General features: G+C 39.0%; 1 protein-coding gene across 1 annotated transcript in view; it reads right to left on the reverse strand.

Annotated features, from left to right (window-relative positions):
- The window catches only part of Col19a1 (collagen type XIX alpha 1 chain), a 321,968-nt gene that overhangs the window by 196,788 nt on the left and 101,104 nt on the right, over window positions 1–24,076 (reverse strand). The window contains exon 12 of the mRNA XM_029539352.1: window positions 6,129–6,182. Within this exon, the coding sequence (XP_029395212.1) occupies window positions 6,129–6,182 (54 nt within the window). The remainder of the gene's footprint in view (window positions 1–6,128; window positions 6,183–24,076) is intronic.

Here is a 24,076-nt window from a genome sequence, read left to right on the forward strand (position 1 = left end):
TATTATTTGGAATATCTATCTATTCCTTTCTAAAATAGTAGATTCTTGAGAGTAAAAGCTGGCAGAAGAATATGCTAACCACTCACAGGGAGACGTGCCATTTCTGTGAATGAATTTCTATCATTCATTTATGCACATGTCCACTAAATATTTTCCCGGTACCTTGTGGCCACTCACTATCCTAGACCTACTCTGTCTGATAAAGTAACTGCTCATTGGATGCTCTTCTTCTCCAGCCCCATTCTTCTCAGTGATAAGGACAGAGCCCAGAGCCTTGGTCATGCTGTCAAGTTCTTCACTACTGAGTTGTATTTCCAGTTTGCTTTATAATGTGTAGTATAAGAAAATAATGTTAGTTTGTTAATACTTTGTATAGTGTTCACTGAAATGATAATGTTGGCATTAATGCATCAAGTAATGTATATTAGTAAAAATAATTTTGCCCATTCCTTTTACCTTCTCCATCATGACTAACAGAATCTGTTACATGTTTACTCTTGTCTTGAGTTTTTAGTTCTCTCTGTGTTTCTGCATCACTTTGGAGATCAGACATAAGAGAAGAAGGTGGTAACAAAAGTAACCTCTATTACCTAACACAAATCAGGTTCCTCTGAGTGCTCTTGCTAAGTCTGGACTATGCCCTGCCTTGCCCTTGGCTTGCTCAACTTGGTTATCTAAAAGTATTGCTAAGACAGCTTACAAAACGCTTCCATCCTCGGAATTGCAATCCCCTAAATTAACCCATAAGCCCCACCTGCCCAAGGACTAGGTAACTTCCTGAAATGCTGGGAGTTGTAGTTCTTGGAAAATAATAAAGTCTCATGGAAAAGTACAGTGGCCTATAGATTTGTCCATGTAAACCCCTACGACTCATGGCTCAAGGCCATTTTCAGTGGGGAAATTCCAGGGAATGGGTGTGACAAACTCCATCCCTTGGTCAGTAGTTAATATTAAATAAGGCTTACTTTAAATTTGGCCCATATGGTGTAATTGGTTTTTCCCTGGCAAATCTCAGTATGAATTGAATCTGCTCTTCATCTCCTCCCTTTGACATCTAGTTCTTGGCTGTCTTTACAAAGAATTCTTCTAGACCAGAACTGTGCCTTACTTGATATTTCCCTTTAGTAATTTCCCCCACATTGTCTCCTCTATGCTGCTGTCGGCAACTACAACCAGGTCCTCCTTGTGTCTGGAGATGTGCCTGACCCCCTCCCTTACTGCAATTCCCTGTTCCATCTGTTTTGAGTAAAAAGTCTTCCTTGCTACAAATAAGTAAGTTAAGTAAGTAAATAAGTAAATAGATAAATAAATAAATTCAGGTGTTTTTCTTCCCCAAAATTAAGATTCTTGCCACCTGTATGACTTGTGAGATGGACAGTAAACATTTCAGTAGATGTGATGAGACAAATGCTGGAGAAAGCTGCCTCAGGTGGGATGGTTAGAAACCACCTCTGCATGCGGGGGACTGCTTGCTATTTTAGAAGGTTTCACTCCCAGAACAGTCCCAGGGGAAAGTGTACAGGTGAAATAAACAGCAAGTAGGAAACTCACTAAGGTAGCATCTTATGATATATGGTATGAAGTCAAGGTCAGTCAGAGGTCAAAGCATATAGCTATGGGAATAACTTTTTTTATTTTAATTAAGTGGGAAGCTACTTCAACGTTGTTTGCCAGAAAGTCTATTATATGTGCTCATCCAGTCCTAAAACAGTTGTCAGCTCTAAACACATATACATAAGACCATTGCTCAAGACTTTGCAATATGGCATTAGGGAGTCAGGAAAAGAATAGTGTTACCGCATCGCCCTAGGTAGCCAAGGTACCTGCATTAAAAAAAGGTATATGCAATAGTTATTTTGAAGAGATGCCCAGAATCATTGTTGTAATGATTATAACTGTTACTAGCTGGCTGTCACTTATCAAAGGTTATTTATTGTTTTTTAGGGCAAGTAAGTGTTAATTAATGGCATCTTTGTGGTGTTTCACACTCAGGTTTACAGATATGTAACAACTGTGCTGTAAGTCATAGAGACTAAAATGCAGCAGAGAAGCTCTGTGTTCATCAAGCTCCTACAGCTATGGCCATGGAAGTAGACCATGTAACTCATGTCCCCTGTGACAAAGTGCTGCAATGTTAAGGCTATGGGTTTGTAATAGGCTCCGAAAAGCAGCTCGGTGATGCTTTTGCAAGTAAGATTTTTCTTCTCCTGTCATGCTGTTGCTGCTATCAATGTTATTGAGTGCCTGAGGGAAGAAAAAAGACACAGAACAAAAACATAAAACATGTTTAGAAGTGTGAGTGTTGGTCTGTAATGCCCGAGCTGTGCCTTCTAGATAGCAGAGTTGCAGCCATGAAACCTTGACAATGTGGTTGCCTAAACAAGACCTGCATAATGGCAGCACCTGTTGACAAGCCAGTGCAGATTAGAAAAATTTCACAAGGCGCCCCATCTCTGGATGACGAGCCATCAGCAATCAATGGCTGTAAGAAAGGAATCTTCTCCCCCAAGGGATGTGCCCAGTCATGGGTTATCCAGTCCTAAAACAGTTATCAACTCTAAACACATATACATAAGAACATCATAAAACAGGCTCAGTTGGTCATGCATGTGCACGTGTGCGTGTGTGTGTGAAGAAAATTATAGAAAAGGTTATGAATTTGAGGAGTGGTGGGGAAGATATGGGAGAAGCTAGAGGGAGAGATGGGGAAAGAGCAGTATTGCAAACACAGTATTCACCTACGAAAGTTTTTATCTTTTTAATCCATAAAACTTTAAGTTAAAAAGCACGAAACATCAAATGAAATGGATTTTAAACTTGAGACATGGATGGGTATCTATTATTAGGGCTCTCAGTAAAATTATTCCCTGAAGCATGGTAGTTGTATCTGCATGTAATGTGAGATGGGAAGTTTTCTCTAAAGGCAAAACAAAAGCTGAGGGACGTTTTCACATAAAGCAAATAGACTGCAGAGTTTTTATTGGAAAAGTCTACTGTGCATATAATATAGCATTTTTAAAAAATCAAATAGTATAAAATATTTTTTATTTAAAAATTTAAACTACTAATTAATTCCTTGAGCGAGCTATCTACTGATGTAATCTAGTTTCCTAGCAATGGCAACAGCTATCACCAGATGATACTTTCTGGTTTTGTCATTTCAGGGTTTTTATAATTAGTAGTAGAGATCACACTGGTGTATGGAGATTTGTGTGGTAATTCGAGAAATGTCAGTTACAGTAATTTTATCGTAGGATGTTTCAAAGATCAAAATAAACATAAAAGACTAAGCTGAATGACTGAAACCTACTCTTCTGATGTTGAATGAAAGGAAACTAATGAAGGAGGTATCTATTAAAGATAATACATCACATCTGAAAGCTTTTGATAACAGAGAATGATTGCCCACACAATTCTTGTGTGTGCTGAGCACCCTTCTACTGCTGCACGCATGATAACTCTGTTGATTCTCCCAGGATATCTGCAAGTACTAGTAATCTGATTTTCCCATTGTGCAAATAAAGGAACGAGAAGGAAAAATGTGATCTGTAGCTACTGGAAAAGCTGGGATTCGAACCAGACAGCAATAGGATACTTACACATATCTCAAGTCTATTCTAAGATATTTTGAAGGATACATTGTAGAAATTTTAAAATTTTGCAATTTCTATATTGCTTAGTAACCATCACTTGTACACTTGTACTGCAGTAGAAATACTTTTATTAATACTTTATAGAGTTTAAACCCAAAGTTCATACAAGTTCACACAAACACACACACACACACACACACACACACACAGAGAGAGAGAGAGAGAGAGAGAGAGAGAGAGAGAGAGAGAGAGAGAGAAAGAGAGAGAGAGAAATAGCCTTGTTGTCCCAATGAATAAAGGCTATTATTTCATATTACTTGGGAACCTTGAGGACACACTATATTCTGCTTTCATTTTTCTTTTTTAGAGCTTATAATATAATTACATTTCTCCTTGCCTTTTCCTCCCTCTCAATTCTCCCACACACCTTTCCTTGCTCTCTTTCAAATTCATGGCCTCCTTTCAAATTAAATGTTATTGTATGCATATTTATATGTATACATATACATAAAGACAATCTCACATGGCAGAGAATTGCCTTGTCCTAAATCTCACAGTGCCCAGCTGAAAAAGAATGGACCACAGTGTGCTTTCTTTTTCTAAACTAAGTAGGCTAGCTATTTTGTGAAAAAGTTGACACAGAAAGATGTATTATACGATACATCACATCACACTAAATCTAATATGCAACAGTGAAAACTATCAAGACAGGCCTGTTTGAATTCATTTAGTGGAAATATTAAATCATTACAAGTCACTGTAATGTAGAAAGTAGCTTAGAAGTTGGCAAGCTTAGAATATTGAATTTGTTCCCTTGCATGCTAACTGGATGTTCTGAAAGCTAAAATCCCTATAGTGACTCAGCTTTAGTGAGATTTAAAATCACCATTAACATATAATATATTCCCTAAAAGGTATGCCTGTAATTACAAGGTCAGCATGAATTGTCACAAGTACTGAAATGCTTTGGTTTACAGTCAGGTGTTTCGCCCCGAAGAACAGGCAGTGGTGTGGGGCATGATGTAGTGGGAAAATGAGACGTTTCCATCTGCCATTCAGAATTAAAGGGTGATTTTACTAGTTTCCTAGATGACATGTAGATGGTGTTTTCCTTCCTTGAATTTCCCCGAGATATTCAGGAGCCATGACCAAGAAGTAGGAGCAAGTAATGAGAGCTTGCTTTCTTCTTTAGTCATATTAGCTGGGAAGATGCGGTGGCCATGAAAACATTCTTTTTCAGGAACTACTTTCATTAGAAATTTGAAACTCGGTCTTCTGTTAGCTTTTTTGGCATGCTAGATCAAGGCATTATGGCAGGTGACTTGCTGAGCAAATTAGTGGGCTGTTTCTTGCTTGGTGGTATACTCCATAGTCTCAAGACATTACAGGATGAAAGGAATAGAACCTTTCTTACTGGAGTTGTGCTTGACTCCTGCAGGACCATCCCATTCAGGAGGAATTCTTGTCTCCCCATAAGTGCACTCTCCATAGGTATGGCCTTGTTCAATGAATGGCACAAGTAGGGTAAAATATGGGCCTTTGCTCCCGAACTTTTACCATTGAGTGAAGTACCATGTGCAGTGATATCAGAGTAGGTTAGATGCTGCATTTAAACAAATTGATCAGCATCCTGATGTAGCAAGAGAAGGCGATGAGAGTACGTACAGACTCTTTGGTGGGAAACCACTGGTTCTAGTGCTAACACAGTCTAGGGAATTCATTGCAAAGGTGAAGAGCAAGAAGGACTGGTGTCACAGTAACAATGTGAATGGATACTTAGTGTCACAGTAACAATGTGAATGGATAGTCTTGGGAACTACACAAGGAGCTAAAGTCAAGGGTGGCAGGAAGAAGCTTGTGCCTGGGTGACTCCTGGGATGTTTCTCTTTTGGAAGCAAGTCTCTTACGATCTTTCTTACTTCCTCCACGGTCCACAAAGATTGGTTTCCATCCTTCTTTCCCGCTGTGAAGGTCTATTGCACACAAGATGAATTTCAGAGTACCTCTAGCCATGTTAAGGATTGAAAAGGCTTTGTGCATTATGCAACTAGACAGAGAGAGCTGTGGGGAGTGTGTCCTTACACTTGATTCATAAAGTAGGTAATGTGGCCCTTTAAGCCATATAACACAGCCTTCCTTTTCTCCCTTCTCCTCTACATAAATGCAATCCTACAGACAGACATAGCCTTTCTCTAGAGGGAGACATGGGTGACATGGACCATGACTGCCAGCTGGGAACACAGGTCACTATTGAACATATGCAGGAAGAAATTGATAGCGGAAAGTAAGGCTTTTTTAAAAGTCAGCAAGAAATAAAGAGGAAGAAAAGACATTCACGAGACAAATGAAGCCTTGAGAGCCCTGTAATGAAACGAAAACACTGCTGTAAAATAACTGTATAAAAATGTGCCTCCATCCTTCCATTTGTTTGACTGTGGCTGGCTCTGCCAAGGACAGCCAGCTTTAATTGTGTTAGAAAGACTATTTCGTGGTAAAATCTAAACAGAACATTGTTTAAAAGAGAATTAGGCTTACATTTTGTCCATTGAGACCAGCCAGACCAGTGTCTCCTTTGGCTCCTGGTTCACCCTGGAAAGAAATAATTTAAACAATAAAAAAAAATGTTATATTTCAAAGTCTTTTCTAAGAAAAATCAAGAGAGCTATGTCGTTTGGCTAAGTATGTAACACAGTGATTAGTTGGCTAATCCTCTGGAGAAAAAAAAACATGTATTTAAAAATAAGCAATTCTGAGCCCTAAAACCAGAGAAGTTCAAAGGTTCAAAGGAATACTACATAAAAATGATTAGAGTAGACTTAGAAGATGGATTATTTCTTTTCTTCTATAAGCAAGAAAGAACTTTCTGGAGGGCAATTTGGCAATATATTTCAGGGCTCTTAAATCAGTTTCTTCCACCTGGCCTTGGGATTTTACTTTAAGAATGTATCCTAAGGAAATAAGCAGATGAAAAGCTTAAGGCATCTTATGGCAAACATAGAGGTATTTACGAGAAACATTCCACATGCCCAGGAATAAGGACCCAATCCAATAAATTATCACACAATGATAAATGGGCTATGGTGCAGCTACCCAATTCAATAAATTATCACACACAGATAAATAGACTATGGTGCAACTACAAAAGTCATATTATGCTTATTTTATACTATAAAATTACTGGTATCTAAACAGTAGAACCTGAAGAACAAATTTAAAAATCCAGTGAATATATCTCAACCAGTATGCACTCTTTAAAAACGAGATTAGGTTCTCATTCCAATTGAGACATCTTGATTACAACCCCCCCCCCTCACCAAAGCTTAGGGAACTTTGTGTGGAAGGAGGCAGAAAGGGAAGGAGGCAGAGGGGTCTGTAAACTGTCTGCTGGACAAGACATAGTTACCACATTCACTTCCGTGCATAGCACCATAGTTACCACATTCACTTCCATGCATAGCACCATAGTTACCACATTCACTTACGTGCATAGCATCATAGTTACCATCACAAGACCAAGCAAGTAAAAACCCTGGCACAGATGGTAGCGATACATTATAGGCTTATAGGCTCTATTCCCCCCCTTTTTTAATTAGATATTTTCTTTATTTACATTTCAAATGCTATCCCGAAAGTTCCCCATACCCTCCCCCAGCCCCTGCTCCCCTACCTACCCACTCCCACTACTTGGCCCTGGCCTTCCCCTGTGCTGGGTCATATAAAGTTTGCAAGACCAAGGAGCCTCTCTTCCCAATGATGGCCGATTAGGCCACCTTCTGCTACATATGCAGCTAGAGACACGAGTTCAGGGGGTGCTGGTTAGTTCATATTGTTGTTCTACCTACAGGGTTGCAGCCCCCTTCAGCTCCTTGGGTACTTTCTCTAGTTCCTCCATTGGGGGCCCGGTGTTCCATCCAATAGCTGACTGTGAGGCTCTACCCCTTAATAATGGGCTTCTGGCAGATGGCATATGCTCTTATTAAGTCACAATTGTTCAAGATGATCATTAATATTATGGTGGATGATACATAACAACAGTGACATAATATTTTTTGTTCAATTTCTGCCTGAAAGATGGATATATTGCTTAGTATATGATGCAAACCTAGCAGAATTCAATTTCTTTAAAAAAAATGCTAGTCTGTTTATCCATTTACTAGTTATATGCACATTAGCCTTCAACATGTCTTGGGAATAATAGTGGGAAAAACAAAGTAAAATGATTAAAGTGATAATTGATGCATTTTGTAGCTATTAGTGCTTCTCCTCAGTATTTTGTATAGAGTATGTTGTGTACAGAATGTATGTTGAGTGTAGAGAGTGTGTAAATATAGTATGTGCGTGTGTTTAGTGTGTGTGAGTATGTATGTATGTAGTGTATGTTGGGTATGTGTAAGATGTGAACAGACTGTACTATATCTACTTTGCATCACAAAGGTGATTTTTTTCATTTACATCTTTGTAAATTTTTTGATAAGCATTGTTATTTCTCTTGCAAAAATATTAAATTAATGGGGGCTGGAGAGATGGCTCAGCGGTTAAGAACACTGACTGCTCTTCCAGAGGTTCTAGTTCAATTTCCAGCAACCACATGGTGGTTCACAACCATCTGTACTGGAACTGATGCCCTCTTCTTTACTCATATACCTAAAATAAATAAATCTTTTAAAATATTAAATTAATCACCCAATTTTAAGAAATTAGAACATTTTAAAGCATGAAATACTCTATAAACAGAAATACATATGTGTAGTTCCAATGATCTAAGATTATTGGCATCTAATAAAATGAAGTATAAATAACACACGGATAAAATAAAACAAACAAATTCAATTTTCGTCGCATGTAGAGACTAGAAATGCAGTGAGGAGTTTAAGCTTAGAATATCAGGTGAATACTTACTGCAGAGTCTCGGTGGCCACTGGATTAATCTTTTTTAAAAGTTAAAAATTGATTCTCTATCCAAAGAGATGGCTCAGTAGGTAAGGGCACTTGCCACTATGATGTGGGGACCCGAGATCAATAACTTCATCCCACATAGTGCAGGGAGAGAATTGATCTCCTGAGCTGTCCTCTGATTCCCCTTTGTATGCAACGGCAGGCATGCAGGTCTTCTCTACCCCCATGCTCCAAACCCAAAGCAAAGCAAAGCAAAACAAAAAATCATGAAGGAACCTAAATTTAAGAATCATCTCCCAATTGTCCTAGACACGTTTCAAGGGATATCATTTCACTGAGCTCCACACATTTTCTGTCATGACAGAACATTCACCCGGGCAGTGATGATCTAGACAGAGAATACTACCTGTGACAGAAAGCTTAGGGGTTGTGTGCCTAGCACCATAGGATGTGGCTAATGGAGTGTGTAAAAGGACATTAAAAATCTGCAGATTCTAATGACAAGAGTCCTACTTACGGGGCTGAAGAGATGAGCTGTCAGTTAAGAACCCTGGCTGCCCTTCCAAGGACTCAGCTTCATTTCCTTGTGCCCACATGGGAACTCAAATCTGTCTATAATTCTAGTCCCTGGGGATCTGACATTCTCCTCTGGCTTCCAAAGGTACCAGGCCCATATGTGTATTATCCAGGCATACATTCAGCAAAACATCTATGTATATACAGATAAATTCTAAAAAAGAATCCCATCAACAGAGAAGAAAATATTTATCTATTTACGAAAAAGTGTTGACTATAAGGTGGATAACAGTTATTTATAAAAGTGGAGTGAAATTTTTGTCACAGGAAGACAAATAGAATTTCACAGGTACCATCATCAATATTTAAAATATATTTGACCACAAACACAATCTCAAGTTTGAAATAACTCGGGCCAGTGATTCCATTCTATTGCATATCATATGCCTAGAAATCTGGGGTTCAGCTTTCAGCACCTCAAAATAGAGTTAAAAGCATATATTCTTACAGGACATTAGAAAAGTTGGCACTGACTGAAAGAAGGGCAAAGGGAGATGAGTGTTTGTGATGATGTAATGATGATGAGCATGGTGATGGTGAGGATGGTGATGGTGAGGATGGTGAAGGAGAGGATGGTGATGGTGAAGATGGTGATGGTGAGGATGGTGATGGTGAGGATGGTGATGGTGAGGATGGTGAAGGAGAGGATGGTGATGGTGAAGATGGTGATGGCGAGGATGGTGATGATGAGCATGGTGATGGTGAGGATGGTGATGATGAGCATGGTGATGATGAGCATGGTGATGGTGAGGATGGTGATGTTGAGGATGGTGATGGGGAGGATGGTAATGGAGAGGATGGTAATGGTGAAGATGGTGGTAGTCATGCTGCTGATGCTGAGGCGGTGACTGTGATGCTGCCATGAACAGACCTAATGGTCTGTTGAAGTTAACCCTACTGTAGGGTAAGAGGGTACACTGTAGCAGAAAGTCAAAGAGGCAGCACATTACTTCAAAGTGATCCCGAGTTAATAAAAAAAAAGAAGAAGAAGAATCTACTATATGCACCAATATTCTACATAGGAGTAAACCAAAGGCAAGAGATATTAAGTCATATGCTCAAGGTCCCTAATTCAACTCAGTCACCCTGATTTAAAGCCAGCATTCTAAACATATTAAATCCATTTGTTTCAAAACATAAAATCATTATGAAACCAAAATGCAGCGCATCTGGATCTCTTCAAAGAAAGAGGCAACGTTACTTAAAATGTTCACAGTGTGGGTCCCAGAAGGCACGCAGGGGCTGGAGCAACAGCTTGGTGGTCCAGAGAGCTGGCTGCTCTTCCAGAATGCTGAGTTTCGTGCCCAGCACCGAGACATTGGATACCTCAAAGCTGCCTGTAACACCAGCTCTTAGAGGATATGATTGCTTTGGTCTTCATGGACAAACACATGCTCACATGTGCATGTGTGCGTGTGTGTGCATATGCATGTGTGTGCACACACACTCATCTCTCCATATACTAAATGTATAAACAAATATTTTTTTTTAAAAAAAGACAAAAGGCTGGTCAGTGTTTTTACTGAAGGGTGTGGAACTGGCAGAGTCATAGTACACAGTAAAGGTCCATTCACTCTTTACCTACATACATATCTATCTGCCATTCGGGTCATGTAACCTCAGAACTCTCGTCAGCTCTCCAGTGTGGGGTGTCCCCTATACTGCTGGGTGCTTAGTATTATCCCAAGCCTCTTTTCACTGTAGGTCAGAAGCCAGCCTGTCTTCTACTCCACATTTCCTCGATAACAGCAAATAAGAATGTCTACGGACATCTCTAAATACCCCCTAGAGGGGAAGTAACCCTGCTTCCAGTGAAGAAAACCATTGATAAATTTATTGTGTATACAGTGTATATATGTAATAGATTCATGTATGAAACATTTCAGTGACCAAAACTATGTAGTAATAAAAGAATGCAAAGAAGGGATGAACTGTGCAGTCTGGCACTTAATTCTGGGTTGATCAAATAATACTTGTAAGTGTTATAGGATGAAAAGGATGGGTAGCTGGGTGCAGCCGGGGCTCTCAGCAGAGAGTACATCCCCAGGCATGGAGCAAGCGATCCGTAAGAGAACACACAGTGTGTTTGATAAACTATTAGCAAACTAATAAGGTTACTATAAATCAAGAATTCATTAGAAAAATATTATTTTGTGGCAGATTGATTAAAATACTTAGCAGGGAGAATTCTCATTGTTCATTAGAAAAAGAAGTATAAACTAACGAGTAGTCAGGCTAAGTATGTAGGGGTAAAACACCAAAGAAGTACATAGATGCTAGACGATGAGCTTGTTTTAAGTGGAATCAACTGGTCAGGCCCTACGCTGGAAGCAGATGGTCTCCAAGGCTTCTCTGTTTTAAATTCTATCATTGTTTGCAAAAAACCCAAAGTGGTGGGTTTTAAATCCAGACAAGAAAAAAAAATACATCCAATGTGTTGCATATTTAGTACATCTCAAACAAAAGAAAGTTGAAAATAGTAAGCAAGGGCTGCCTCTCTCTCTCCCCTGGAGGGAAGTGAGCAGGGACAAAACCATAGCATCCGAGGCCTCTCGAGTTTAAGGAACGCTCTACTCACTTTGACATCAGAGGAAGTTAGCGAGCAGGAGGAGCAGAGGTTGTTTCTTGGTATTTGACTCGGTTTTATACAACGAAATATTTCTTTTTAAAGACATAGACTGTCAGAAGCTTTCTTTAAAAATATAAACCCGGAAAGTTAGACTGATGGGAGCCTAAAATCAATTCTAACCAAAAGAATTCTAGTCAATTTTAATCAAATTATGAGGACATGCGGGAGTTAAATCTCACCAATGGCTTCCCTACTGTCCGTTCTTTCAGGAAACTAATGTTAAGGTTAGATCATGTAGTTGAGTAGCACAGTCCTTTCTACAGTGTAGTAATTAACCCTGAAATGTATGTAAAACGGGGAGTTATTAACGTTAGTGCTATACACTTCTATAGATATCACCAGTAACGTAACAGCACATATTTCCCCACCAGGATCTGTGCTTTATGCAGGACAGATTATTTTTTAAATGTGTCTGTGCGTGTGAGAGCAGGTGCCTGAAGAGAGGCCTGATATGTCAGTCTTCATAGGACAGGAGTTATAGTAGCTGTGACTCACCCAACACAGGAGCTGGGAAATAAACTTTGGCCCTCTGCAAAAATATGATCTATTGCAGTTGGAATGAGAATGGCCCCCATCAGCCCATGGATCAGATGCCTGGACCCCAGTTGGTGGAATTGTTTGGGAAGATTAGCAGGTGGGACCTTGATGCAGGAGGTGTATCACTGAGGGGGAGGGGAGATTTCAAAAGACTCCTCCCAGTGTGCCTCTCACTGACTCCTACCTGTGGGGATAGAGATGTGAGCTCACAGCTGTTCCTGCCACCATGCCTTTGCTGTGCCGTCATGGACTCTAACTCTGAAATATAAGCCCAATTAAATGCTTTCTTTGTAAGTTATCTTGGCCATGGTGCTTTCATGATAGAAAAGTAAGCACATGTATATCCTTAACCATGATCCATTTCTCCAGCTCCACAAGCACTGCATTCAGTTCTCTCAGAAACCACAATTAGTTAGTATTTTTATCCCTACTTCCTGGTATAGGTCAGAGACTCTAAGTAACTTCCATGCTCAAAGAACTTCCACCATTGCAAGTTACTTGTTCGGTAAAAGTACAAACTCATCTGATGTAAGTTCCTTTTGTCCACAGGCCTTGGACAAAGACTAGAGCATTCATTGATTTTTGGCTGCAGCTGATGGGCAGCTCCTATAAAGTTGTGTGTACCGCCAATGTGCATTTCTAACTCTATCCTTGCCACTTTCCTTGGTTTTCTTTCTCTAGAATTGTCCTGAAGCCAATAAGTTCATTTGAACCTGGCAAGAGAGAATGGAGGGGTAGGAGGAGTGGATGCTCTGAGTATCAATGTAAGGAGAGTTAGTCCACTAGTGTGTCAGCTTTGACAGAGGGACAGTCCCACACCACTGTCTTCTGCTTTCCTGAGGCGACCTCTGCAGCATTTGCCCGGGTGCCCTCACTGAGAGGCAGCTCACCAACAACCTTCCTGCAGTCCTACTTCTTAAGATGTGTCCTATTCTATAATTGAAGAATAAAACTTTCAAGAGACATGTTCAGTGGGGTTCTTCAAAAATATTTCTAAGACAAAATGCAAGGTCTATTACTTGAAACACAAAAAATGCATGTCTAGCTAAGTTTTTTTCTCTAGTCACTGGCATTAAAAACAGACTGGAGTGGTGGTCCAGGCCTTTCATCCTAGCACTTGAGAGGCAGAGGCGGGCACACCCCTGTGAGCCTAGCCTGATTTACAAACTTGAGTTGAAAGACAGCCAGCCAGCAACAAGCTACAACAGCAATAGATCTAGAAAGATCTGTGATGATTTGCTGACTCAAACAGTAGACACTTCCATTTAAGAAGCAGTTTAACCTAGAGCCTATTATTGTTTCCAGAGTCATAGCTAGCAGTTAACTCTGCTAATTGCTGCAGGAGGAAAACTGCCCAGTGGACATTTATACGAGCACTGCAAAATTCAAGACTCTCTTAGATTCAGCCTTTGGGAAAGATACATCTAGGCGATGGTCATTCATGCTCACTAATACAGTCTCAGAATTTCCAGGCTCCCGAAACCCGAATATTTGGAATAGAGACAAAAGAAGCATTTTCAGAATTGTTCCCATAACTCCCCATGGTGACAGGGCGCATTTAACCAGTGCACCATGGGAAACATGATAGCGCAGGACATTAGCAAACTGCACATTACAGCCTACCCCTTCCAATCACTTACAACAGCAGTTTCTAGGTGATAAATGGCAAATAGTAAGAATCGAGTCCTCTAGAAATGAGAGAGCAAGACAACAGAAATAGAAAAAGAGAGACAGAAAGGGAGTGGGGGAGGGGTGGCTGGTTTTTATAGGTGGAGGCAGCATAGCCATAAATCCTAGCTAGTGGAATAGAACGAGAGAGTGGTGCTTTGGGGGAAAGCCAGGTCCGAAGGGATGTCTATGGGAAGAGATAGATGATGGGCAAAAACAAGACATCAAATGAAACATGAAAGGCCCATTCTACAAAGCTACTAATCTGGACTGACTCAGCTCTCAGATGTACACAAGGACAGACACACAGAGTAGGTCTCCCACAAACAATTCTTTGATGAAGATCACAGAGAATCCTGAGGAAAACGGTGGAATTTGAAATGACAGTGTCAGGCTGACTCAGGCCTGGTGCCACATGCAGAGTAAATTCCCCAAACTGCCAAATCATCTGTGTAATGGTCCGACCGTTTCCAAATTACAGCGATGTCAGCAATAATATTTCAGACCACTTCCAAAATTCCCCATTTCATTCTATTTTGCTGATGCGGAAAGGAAATGAAACTCAATACACATTTGAGAGAAGCAATTCGGTCTTCTGCAGCTGCTGCCTGGTGTCCAGACAGAATGACAGATCCATGGGATTCTCCATAATCATCGTAGGCCAATTTCAGCAGGGTCCGGGAGCCATTGCTCTCCTCTCTGTCCCTAACTCATTTCTTGTTTAACTAGGATGAGTGCATTACAGATCTTTTTTTTTTTAAATTTTCTGTTTTAGGAATGAAAGTTTCTGAAATACACTTTTAAATGAATTGCCACTCTCTTAGAATTAACAAGATGCTGAGCATAAAGAATTTTATGATAGAGAAAAACATGACATTTTTTTTCTGAGCTGTAGTTTCTGTATCTGTACACTTGAGCTAAGAGTATTTCCTAGCTATTATTTTGAGCTAACCTCCTGTGAAAGGTGTTTATGAACTGCCCATATTTTTTTTTGTCAAAATAGAAACATCCATTACTATAAATTCATGATATTGAAAACCTAGCTATGATCTGTGTCATTCTTTCCTCTGGATTGAAACATTCCTTCAGGAAGGAGGAGGAAAGTTCATTCAGACTCAAAAAGCTAACGAAATTTATAAGGCTCAGGAAGCCCTGAAAGTTACAGGGGCTCAAAGCTGCTCCCTAAGCTTACTTGAACAACAACTGAAGATCGAAGATCCTTCACTGGGAAGCTTTCTCGAGTCTTCTCCCACGCTGGGGTAGGCTTTCTGTCTTTGAGTTACCCATGCTCCTATAAGGAACCCCCCCCCAAATCCATTGGTTCTCCAAGCTAGATTTGTATGGATTCATTTCCTTGTCCTATGATCTGTTCATCCTCAGATGAACACACTTGTTCAGGTCTCCTAGAAAAGTCACATAACGTATAGGAAAGTGAGATGGTATCCTTAATCGCAGAAAAATGTACTCTTGGTATGTCAAGAGTAAAATGATACTTTAATATCTTATTATTCAATTGTGTAGGAAAAGGTGAATACTTTTCCTATACTACCTCTGACTAGTTCATCTGTTCTACGTTTACACTTTCTAATTCGTTTCTAAATACAATGTTTTAAAGAGTTTATCTTATTGCTATTATAAATTGTGTGGCTTAATTCTAATCACTGGACCTTGACTAAAGAAACACACTCAACTATACATTTAAGAATGGAAAGCATTTTCAGACTAAATCAGATTATAATCGCTATAATAAACAAGCAAAGGTACCTCTACTGAATTTTGAAAACATTTCTACAATAATAAGCCCACTTAAGTTGTGAAGTGTTAAATAATCAAACAAATTGATAGCATCCCAATTTTATTCAAAGCCTTGTACTAAGGTAAGCACTGCAGATAGACGAGTTCAACATTGCTGTTTGGGGAAGATTAATCTGTGTCACTTTGCAAGGGAAACCACAATATTAAAAGCCACGTGAATTCAAGAGTAAAGAAAGTCCTGACGGTTGTCATGTGCAGGGAGCGTTTATGTTGCAGACAAAAGCTAAGCTAGCCCCTGCGGTTCATTAAAACCTAAATGATTTGTCATCCCAGCAGCTGCACCTCACAAAGATGAATGGCCCATGATGACGAGACTCAGGGGCTAGGTGAAATTTCTTTTACTACCAAACTGGGGACAATTTTACTATCAGTGAGGACAAGGTCAATGAGTCAAAACAGATCTATTATGCCCAAACAATAAAATATAATTGGCAACTATTTGCAGATGTGAACTCTCAGTTTTGAAAAGTGTATAAAGTGGAAAATATTTAATAAAACTTTGTAACTGGTGGTAATCGGGGAATTGATTCAAGAAAGTTTCTTCTTACAGAAACATTAAAGCTAATAAAGTAGAGAGAATAATAAAGTTCAAATATCACCATTTATGCTGCCATAATAGAATGAATGGATCGAGATATTGGTGATAAATGACTTTTACACACAGAAAAAGATACTTCAAGGTGGATTGAGAGATGCTTCGATTAACAATTTAACAAGCATGAGGATCCAAGTTCAGACCTCTCGTACCCATATTTTAAAAGACTAATATCAAGACCCTAGGTGAGGTGCATGCCCTTGGTCTAAGAGTTGGTGAGGCATAGTTGGCAGATCTCAGGGCCCACTGGTCAGTCAGCCCAGCACAACCAGTGAGATCCAGCTTCAGCGAGTGTCCTGGTCTCAAAACATAAGGTGGAGAGGACTTGAGGAGGACACCTAAATGTGTCCTCTAGGCTCCACATATAATCACACCTACACACACACACACACACACACACACACACACACACACACTGAAGATGGAGTGGAAAAGACCAATAACTCAGCTAGAAAACTCAAAGGACAACCTCAGAAGCAGAGCGAGTTAAGCAAGACAGAACACGAGAACTCTACTTGAGTAGAGGATCTAGACCAAAGCAGCCAGAAATAGGGGGAATCCCACATCTCTATGGGAAAGGAAAATCAAGGAAACACAGAACACCAAACCTTTGAATTACAGGCACAGATGAGGGGGAAGGACCCAAAGTCAATGGCAGAGACCAGATCTTTACCAATATACAGAAGAAAAATTCCCCCAAACCAAAGGAAAAACCACCTATACTGACACATGAAACACACAGAACATCAGTAGACAAGACCAGAAAAAGAAATCCCCATGGCATTGCTGTAGTTAAATCCCTAAGTATACAAAGCAAAGAATGTGTAGTGAGAGTTACAAGAGAAAAAACACAAGTCATATATAAAGGAAAACACATCAGAATAACAGATTTTTCAATGGATACTTTGAAAGCCAAAAGAGCCTCAAGCAACGGATTCCACATCCTAAAAGACCATGACATACAGCCTAGACTAATATACCACACAAAACTATATGCTATAATTGAAGGAGAAAGTTTCCATGATATAAACAACCTTACAGAATTTATATCCACCAAACCAACCCTAAAGAAAACAAAGGAAGCAATATTTCAGGATGAAGAAGATATGAGCATAGTTGGGAAACTGTAGAAAAATATGAATTTGTAATTACGAAAGCACAAAATTCCACTGAGAACGCACTAGCACCAAAATTCAACAACATGGCGACTGGAGCTAACACACATTTTTCAGTAATTACTTTGAGTATCAGTGACCTCAGTCCTCCAACCAAAAGACACAGGCTGATTGGATGAGTTAAGAAACGCAATCCATTTATGTAGGGTTTTTTTTTTTTTCAAGAAATACACCTTAACTTTAAAGATTGGAACTGCCTCAGAATGAAAGGATAGGTGTAAGTACTCCAATCAGATAGAACCAGGAAGCAAGCAGTCATCATTATCCTGGTATCTGACAAAATAGATTTCAGGCTAAAACTAATCAGAAGAGATAAACAGACACTTCATTCTAACCATGGGAACAGTTAACCCTGAAGACATAACTTTACTAGACTGAAATCAGGTGTGCTCAATTTCATTAAGCAAAATATCTACTGCTGGAATTAAAGGTACAGATCAGCATCAACTAATCTATTAATAGTAGGTGATTCTGTACCTCACTTTCTCAGATGGGTGATCCAACAAGAAATAGATAAATAGGATTAAATGATATCATATTTCAGAGAGACTTAACAGATATCTACAGAATACTCTACCCAAACAGCAAAGAACACAGACTCTACTCACCAGTACATGGAAGCTTTTCTAAAATAGACCATATCCTGGGACACAAAGCAAATCTTTACAGATTCACAAAGACTGAAACAGCTCCATGTATCCTATCTGACCACACGGTAATAAAATTTAAATCAGCAAAAACCAAATCTGTTGGAAATACATAAACTCATGGAAATTAAACAACTTGTTACTGAGTGATGAATGTGTCAAAGAGGAAATCAATAAAGAAAGCAAATTTCTATATGGAAATTAAAATGAAGACATGACATAATAAAACCACTGAGGCACACTGGATGGATTGCTATAAGGGGGATTTAAACTGCCCACAGGAAAAAAAAAAAGAACAGATTTTAATGCTGCAACTCAAAAATTTGGAAAAAGAAGAACAAACCAAATCTAGTCACAGTCGATGTCAAGAAGTGATAAAAATCTGAGCAAAAAAAAAATCAATAAAATAGACACAAACACACATGCAAGCAGGCACACACACACACACACACACACACACACACACACACACACAAAACCAAAGGAAGAGAAGAGTCAATTTGACAGAATCAAAAATGAACAGGGAAACAACACAAGAGACACCAAATAAATTCAGAATGTTACAAGGGAATACTGTCAAAACTTTACTCTATTAAGCAAGAAAATCTAAAAGAAATGAATGATTCAGCTAAACCAGGAAAATTAAACCAAGCAGAAGCGATAACCTTAGTACACCATAACAAAACAGAGTGAGATAATAATAAAAATCATTCCAGGTTTAAAAAGAAAAGTTCAGTACTGGATGGATTCACAGCAGAATTACCTGATTTTCAAAGCATATCTACAGCCAATTCTTAAACTATTCCAAAAGAAAGAAAGAAAGAGCAAAGGAGAAAGAAAAAGAAAGAAAAAGAAACAGAAGGAGTACTCCTAATCTCCTTTGATAATCAAAGAGGTAAATAAAGACACACACACACACACACACACACACACACGAACAAACCCACAAACCAATATCTCTGATGAATGTAGACTCAAAAACACACATTAAAATTCTTACAGACAGACTACATATATACATCAAAGAGATTATACACCGTGACCAAGTTGACTTTATTCTCAAAATGCAGGGCTGGTTCAACACAAGCAAGTCAATACATGTAATAACATAAATGCACTTAAGGAAAAATAAATACATGGTGATCTCAATAGACCTAGGAAAAAAACCTAGACACACCTTCATTTTAAGTCCTACAGAATGTAGGGCTAGAGAGAATGTAATAAAAGCTATATAGAAAAAATTCACAGCCAACCTCCTCATAAATTTAAAAAGTTTGAAACAGACACTCCCATTGAAGTCAAGAACAAGTCAGGGATGCCAAGCATCCCCACTCCACTTCAGTACTGTGCTTAAAGTACTAGCTGGAGCAATAAGCAAAGAGTAGGACATTAAAGTGTTTCAGATGGGGAAAGAGGAAGGTGAACTGTTCCTATTTGAAGACGACATGATATTGGTATGTAAGAGATCCCAAAGAGTTTTCCTGAGAACTTCTAGATATGCTAAACAAATTCAGTGATGTGCCAGAATACAGAATCAACTTAGCTAGTTTGTACACCAAGGACAATCATATAGAGAAGAAGATCATGGACAACTTCCATTAGCAATAGCCTCAAAGAAAATAAAATATCTAGGAATGAACCTAACTAAGGAAGTAAAGTGAGGAGAGAGATAAGAAAGACATTAGAAAATGGAAAGACACTCCATGCCCCCAAATTGGTAGAATAACATTGTGAAAATGACCATTCTACCATAGCTCTTTACAGATTCAATGCAATCCCAATAATAATCCCCTTGTCATTTTTCACGCAAACATGAAAATGATCCTAAAAACTCATATGGAACAACAAAAGACCCCAGACAGCCAAACTATCCTGAACAAAAATCAATAATGCTAGAGGAACTGACATTCCAGAACTTAAGCTATATTATAGAGCAGTGGTTCTCAATCTTCCTAATGTCGAGCCCCTTTAATACCGTTCCTCAGGTTAGAGTGATCCTCAAACATAAATTTGTTTTCATTGCTACTCATAGCTGTAATTTTGCTATTGTTATTAATCCTAATATAAATATCTGTGTTTTCCAATGGTCTTCAGTGATGCCTGTGAAAGGATCACTCAGCTCCCAAAGAGATTGACACCTATAGGCTGAGAACCACTGTTTTAGGGCCACCATAATAAAAACAATATGGCACATATATACACAAAACTAGACATGTAGACCTATGGGACAAAACCAATGACTCAAAATGAGTACACTTAACTCAGCCACCTAATATTTGATGAAGACACCAAAAACATACACTGGAAAAAAGAAGCATCTTTAACATAGGGTGGTGGGAAAACTGGATAGCCACACTCAGAAGATGAAATGAGGCATGCTATATACGAAAAAGTAATAATAAAAATGATAGTTAGACACATATCTATCTCCTTGCAAAAACAACAACCATAACAATAACAACAACAACAAGAAAACACCAAATGGGTCAAAGATCTAAACATAAAACTTGAAACATTGAAACTGCCAGAAGAAAACATAGACAGCACCATATATAATATAGTTTTAGAAAGAGACTTTCTGAATCAGACTCCCTCCATTTGTCTAAGAATTAAGGTCACCAATTGGCAAGAGGGACTTCATAAAACTAAAAATTTTCTGCACAGCTAAAGAAACAATCAACCGGGTGAAGAAAAAACCCACAGAAAGAGAGAGAACCATTACTAGCTGCATATCTGACAGGGGATTAGTATCCAGAATATATAAAGAACTAAAATTTAAAAAGAATCAAGAATAGGAATGGTCCACTCAAAATATGTGCTGGAGACTTGAACAGAAAGTTCTCAAAAGAAGGAAAACAGGGCAAAGAATGTGAGGGCTTTTGTCTTGTCTTCTTGTGTCTTGTTTTGTCATGTTTGGTTGCTATTTCCTGGAGGTCTGAGCTCTTCTGAAGGGAAAGGGATGGAGCGATCTGGGGGAGAGGGATTGTGGCAGGAGGAGTGGAGGGAGGGGAACCTGTAGTCTGGATGTATTGTATAATAAAAGAATCTGTTTTCAATAATAGTAAAAATAAAATGAAAACAAAATAAAACAAAAAAAGCACTAAGGCCAAAAGACAAGTTGGGGAGGAAATGGTTGACTTGGCTTATATTTCCCTAGCACTGTTCATTCTTGGAGGAAATCAGGACAGGAACTCAAGCAGGGCAGGAACCTGGAGGCAGGAGCTGATGCTGAGGCCATGGAGGGGTGCTGCTTACTGGCTTGCTTCTTATGGCTTGCTTCTTAGGGCTTGCTCAACCTGCTTTGTTATAGAACCCAGATCTACCAGCCCTGGATGAGACCACTCACAATGGATGGGGCCCTCCCTCATTGATTGCTAATTGAGAAAGGGCCTTACAGCTGGATCTCATGGAGATATTTCCTCAACTGAGGCTCCTTTCTCTTTGATGAATCTACTAGCTTGTGTCAAGTTGACACACAAAACCAACACACAAAAACAACATCCATGGGAGAAAAAGATGGTGGTTGTTTCTTCTAAGCAATGGTATGTGCTCATGCACACATGCTGGTATCTATTTCTTCTTTATTTCCTTAGATCCTATAACACAGGACTCAGTAAACTCCTTGTGTTCGTAGAGATGTCTAAGAAGTGCCAGGCGTTTTCACAAGAGAAGCACACTCTCAAATGGTCCAGATTAGCCTTCATTTTGTCTCTGTAAGGACAGTTTAGTCTACTAATTTTCTGCTGGGATCTATTAGAGAAAGGCCAGTTTCCAACAACAGCATTACAGTGGAAAAAGATCTTATCTTGATAATTCATACACAAAATTCTACTTTATGTTCTGGCTATATTACCTGAATTGTGGCGGTGACAGGACTCATGGATCCATTTCAGTTCAAGATTCAGAGTTTAAGCTTTTCAAGAGAATACAGAACCCTAGTGGAGTCTTGTGTCTTGGCCACAGAAAAGTACAAATTTTATTGAATTGGGTTGGAGATATTGTGTGTAGTTCTATTATGAGAAAGAATAAAAAAATTCTTATGGAGTTACAACATCACATAATTTGACATTTTTAATTCCATGTTTTAGGAATATGGCAGAATGAAAGGACAGGGCAGGGTGGGGACTTTTTGTGTTTTTGTTTGTGTGTGTATGTGGCATAGCATGATGATTCACTGTAAGTCCATAGGACTTGAGTGGACATTGGTGTTATGTTTTAATTTGAACCATCAAAATGGAGTTTGAAAAGACCCTAAATCTTAGAAGAGAATATGTAGAAGTTAATTGTGTTCAAATTTGCAGTGAGTCACAAAGCTGGGTGACTTCTCACACATACCAAAGTGGGCATGGCTCCTTGGCTGCAGAAAACTGATACTAGGCCTGGCGTGATACTTTCCCTAGGTAACATCTATAGATGTGTTACATACACTGTGCAGTGAGTGGAAGCAGATAGCCTGATGGAAGAGGGAGAGGCAGTGTAAGCCCAGGTATTCCCTGCATTGCATGTGTGTGTATAACTACAGATAAAGGTGACCACTGCTCTTCAATCTTTGGTTGTTGTGAAAGGATCTCTGAGGGTACTTCTGAAACTTCTAAGGCATATAGCTGCTTCTGATCTAGTGGCCCAGGAGGTTTCAATGTAGGCAGTCTGCAAGCCATAGTATGAAAGACGCTGAGTATAATTTATATCTGGTGTTTCTCATTAAAGTATATTCATTGGTAATTAACAATAAATACAGCTTAAACAGAAACACATACTTTCTCACACTGTGACATGCAAAAAAAAAAAGATTTTCTCAGTGCATGGCAATATGTCATAAAATGTTTTGTACAGCAACTACTAATTGTAATAGACATTTTGCTATGTGTGTTACTTAAAACTAAAACCAGTAAGATTAACCATAAAAAAATCTCTTTTTCTCTTTTGTAGACTAATGTACTGGAAAAAAATAGTTTTCTGTTTTTATCTTTGCACAACTAAGCAAAACAAACATATTCAAGTTTGAATATAAGTAGAGCAAAATCTCTAAAATATGATGTGAAAGGAATGCATGCTTAACAAGGTCCTAAACCAGGCTTTCAGAAGACCCTACTGGGCCCACTTGAGTTCTTACAATCTATTAACTTCAATTTATATAGGTGGAAAGTCCTTATTATGCATTTTATGATAATATGCATTTTAAGATGTCCCATGATAAATATTATCCTCACTACTAGATCATAATGGTTATTAACTCAGTAAAATTAATAATATGCCTTTTAAATGATCCAAACTTTCAAAGACTCTCAAGGGAGATTTATTTTTTAGTGAGCTGTTGAAATAAAGGAATTCCTACAATTTTCTGAACAAAGCAATGTAAGCTGAACGTTTGAAAATGTTCATAAATAATAAATGGAACTTAGTTCCAGGATCCACGCTATTACAGCTTCCGCTCAACTATTCTTTAAGAACTTTGTTTGAATCTTCCACTTGGGACTCCTGCTCCTACTCTTACCGTTCACTTGTAAGTAGTCTTAGTTTTTCTGACCAGGTCACTCACAAATGGGTCTACACGAGACATGAGGGCAGCCCCTCAGCCTTCTTTACTATTCTAACAGTGATGAAGTCTTCCTTGGGCCACATAGTTCTAGACCACAGATCATATCGCCTCACGCTTGGCATCAGCCATTCCTCATCGGTTCTTGTGAGGTAAGCTCCTTTGCAAGTCTTGCCACTTCAGAAAGTGTGCTGATGCAGATGAAGACCAGAGCACTCCCCCCACCCCCCGCCCGCTGCAGAAATTAGGCTGACCGTGACTTTGAACCTTGTACTATTACAATTTCAACACTAACGAATAAGTTTTGCAATGCTGGTGAAAAGAATTCTCCCCTAAAAGACCTGTGTTGAGGTATACTGAATGCTGATAACTCTCAGTTAGCAGTTAAATGATGCTTCACAGACATACT

Source organism: Mus pahari, chromosome 5 (assembly GCF_900095145.1).
Source record: "Mus pahari chromosome 5, PAHARI_EIJ_v1.1, whole genome shotgun sequence".
Lineage (NCBI taxonomy): Eukaryota > Metazoa > Chordata > Mammalia > Rodentia > Muridae > Mus > Mus pahari.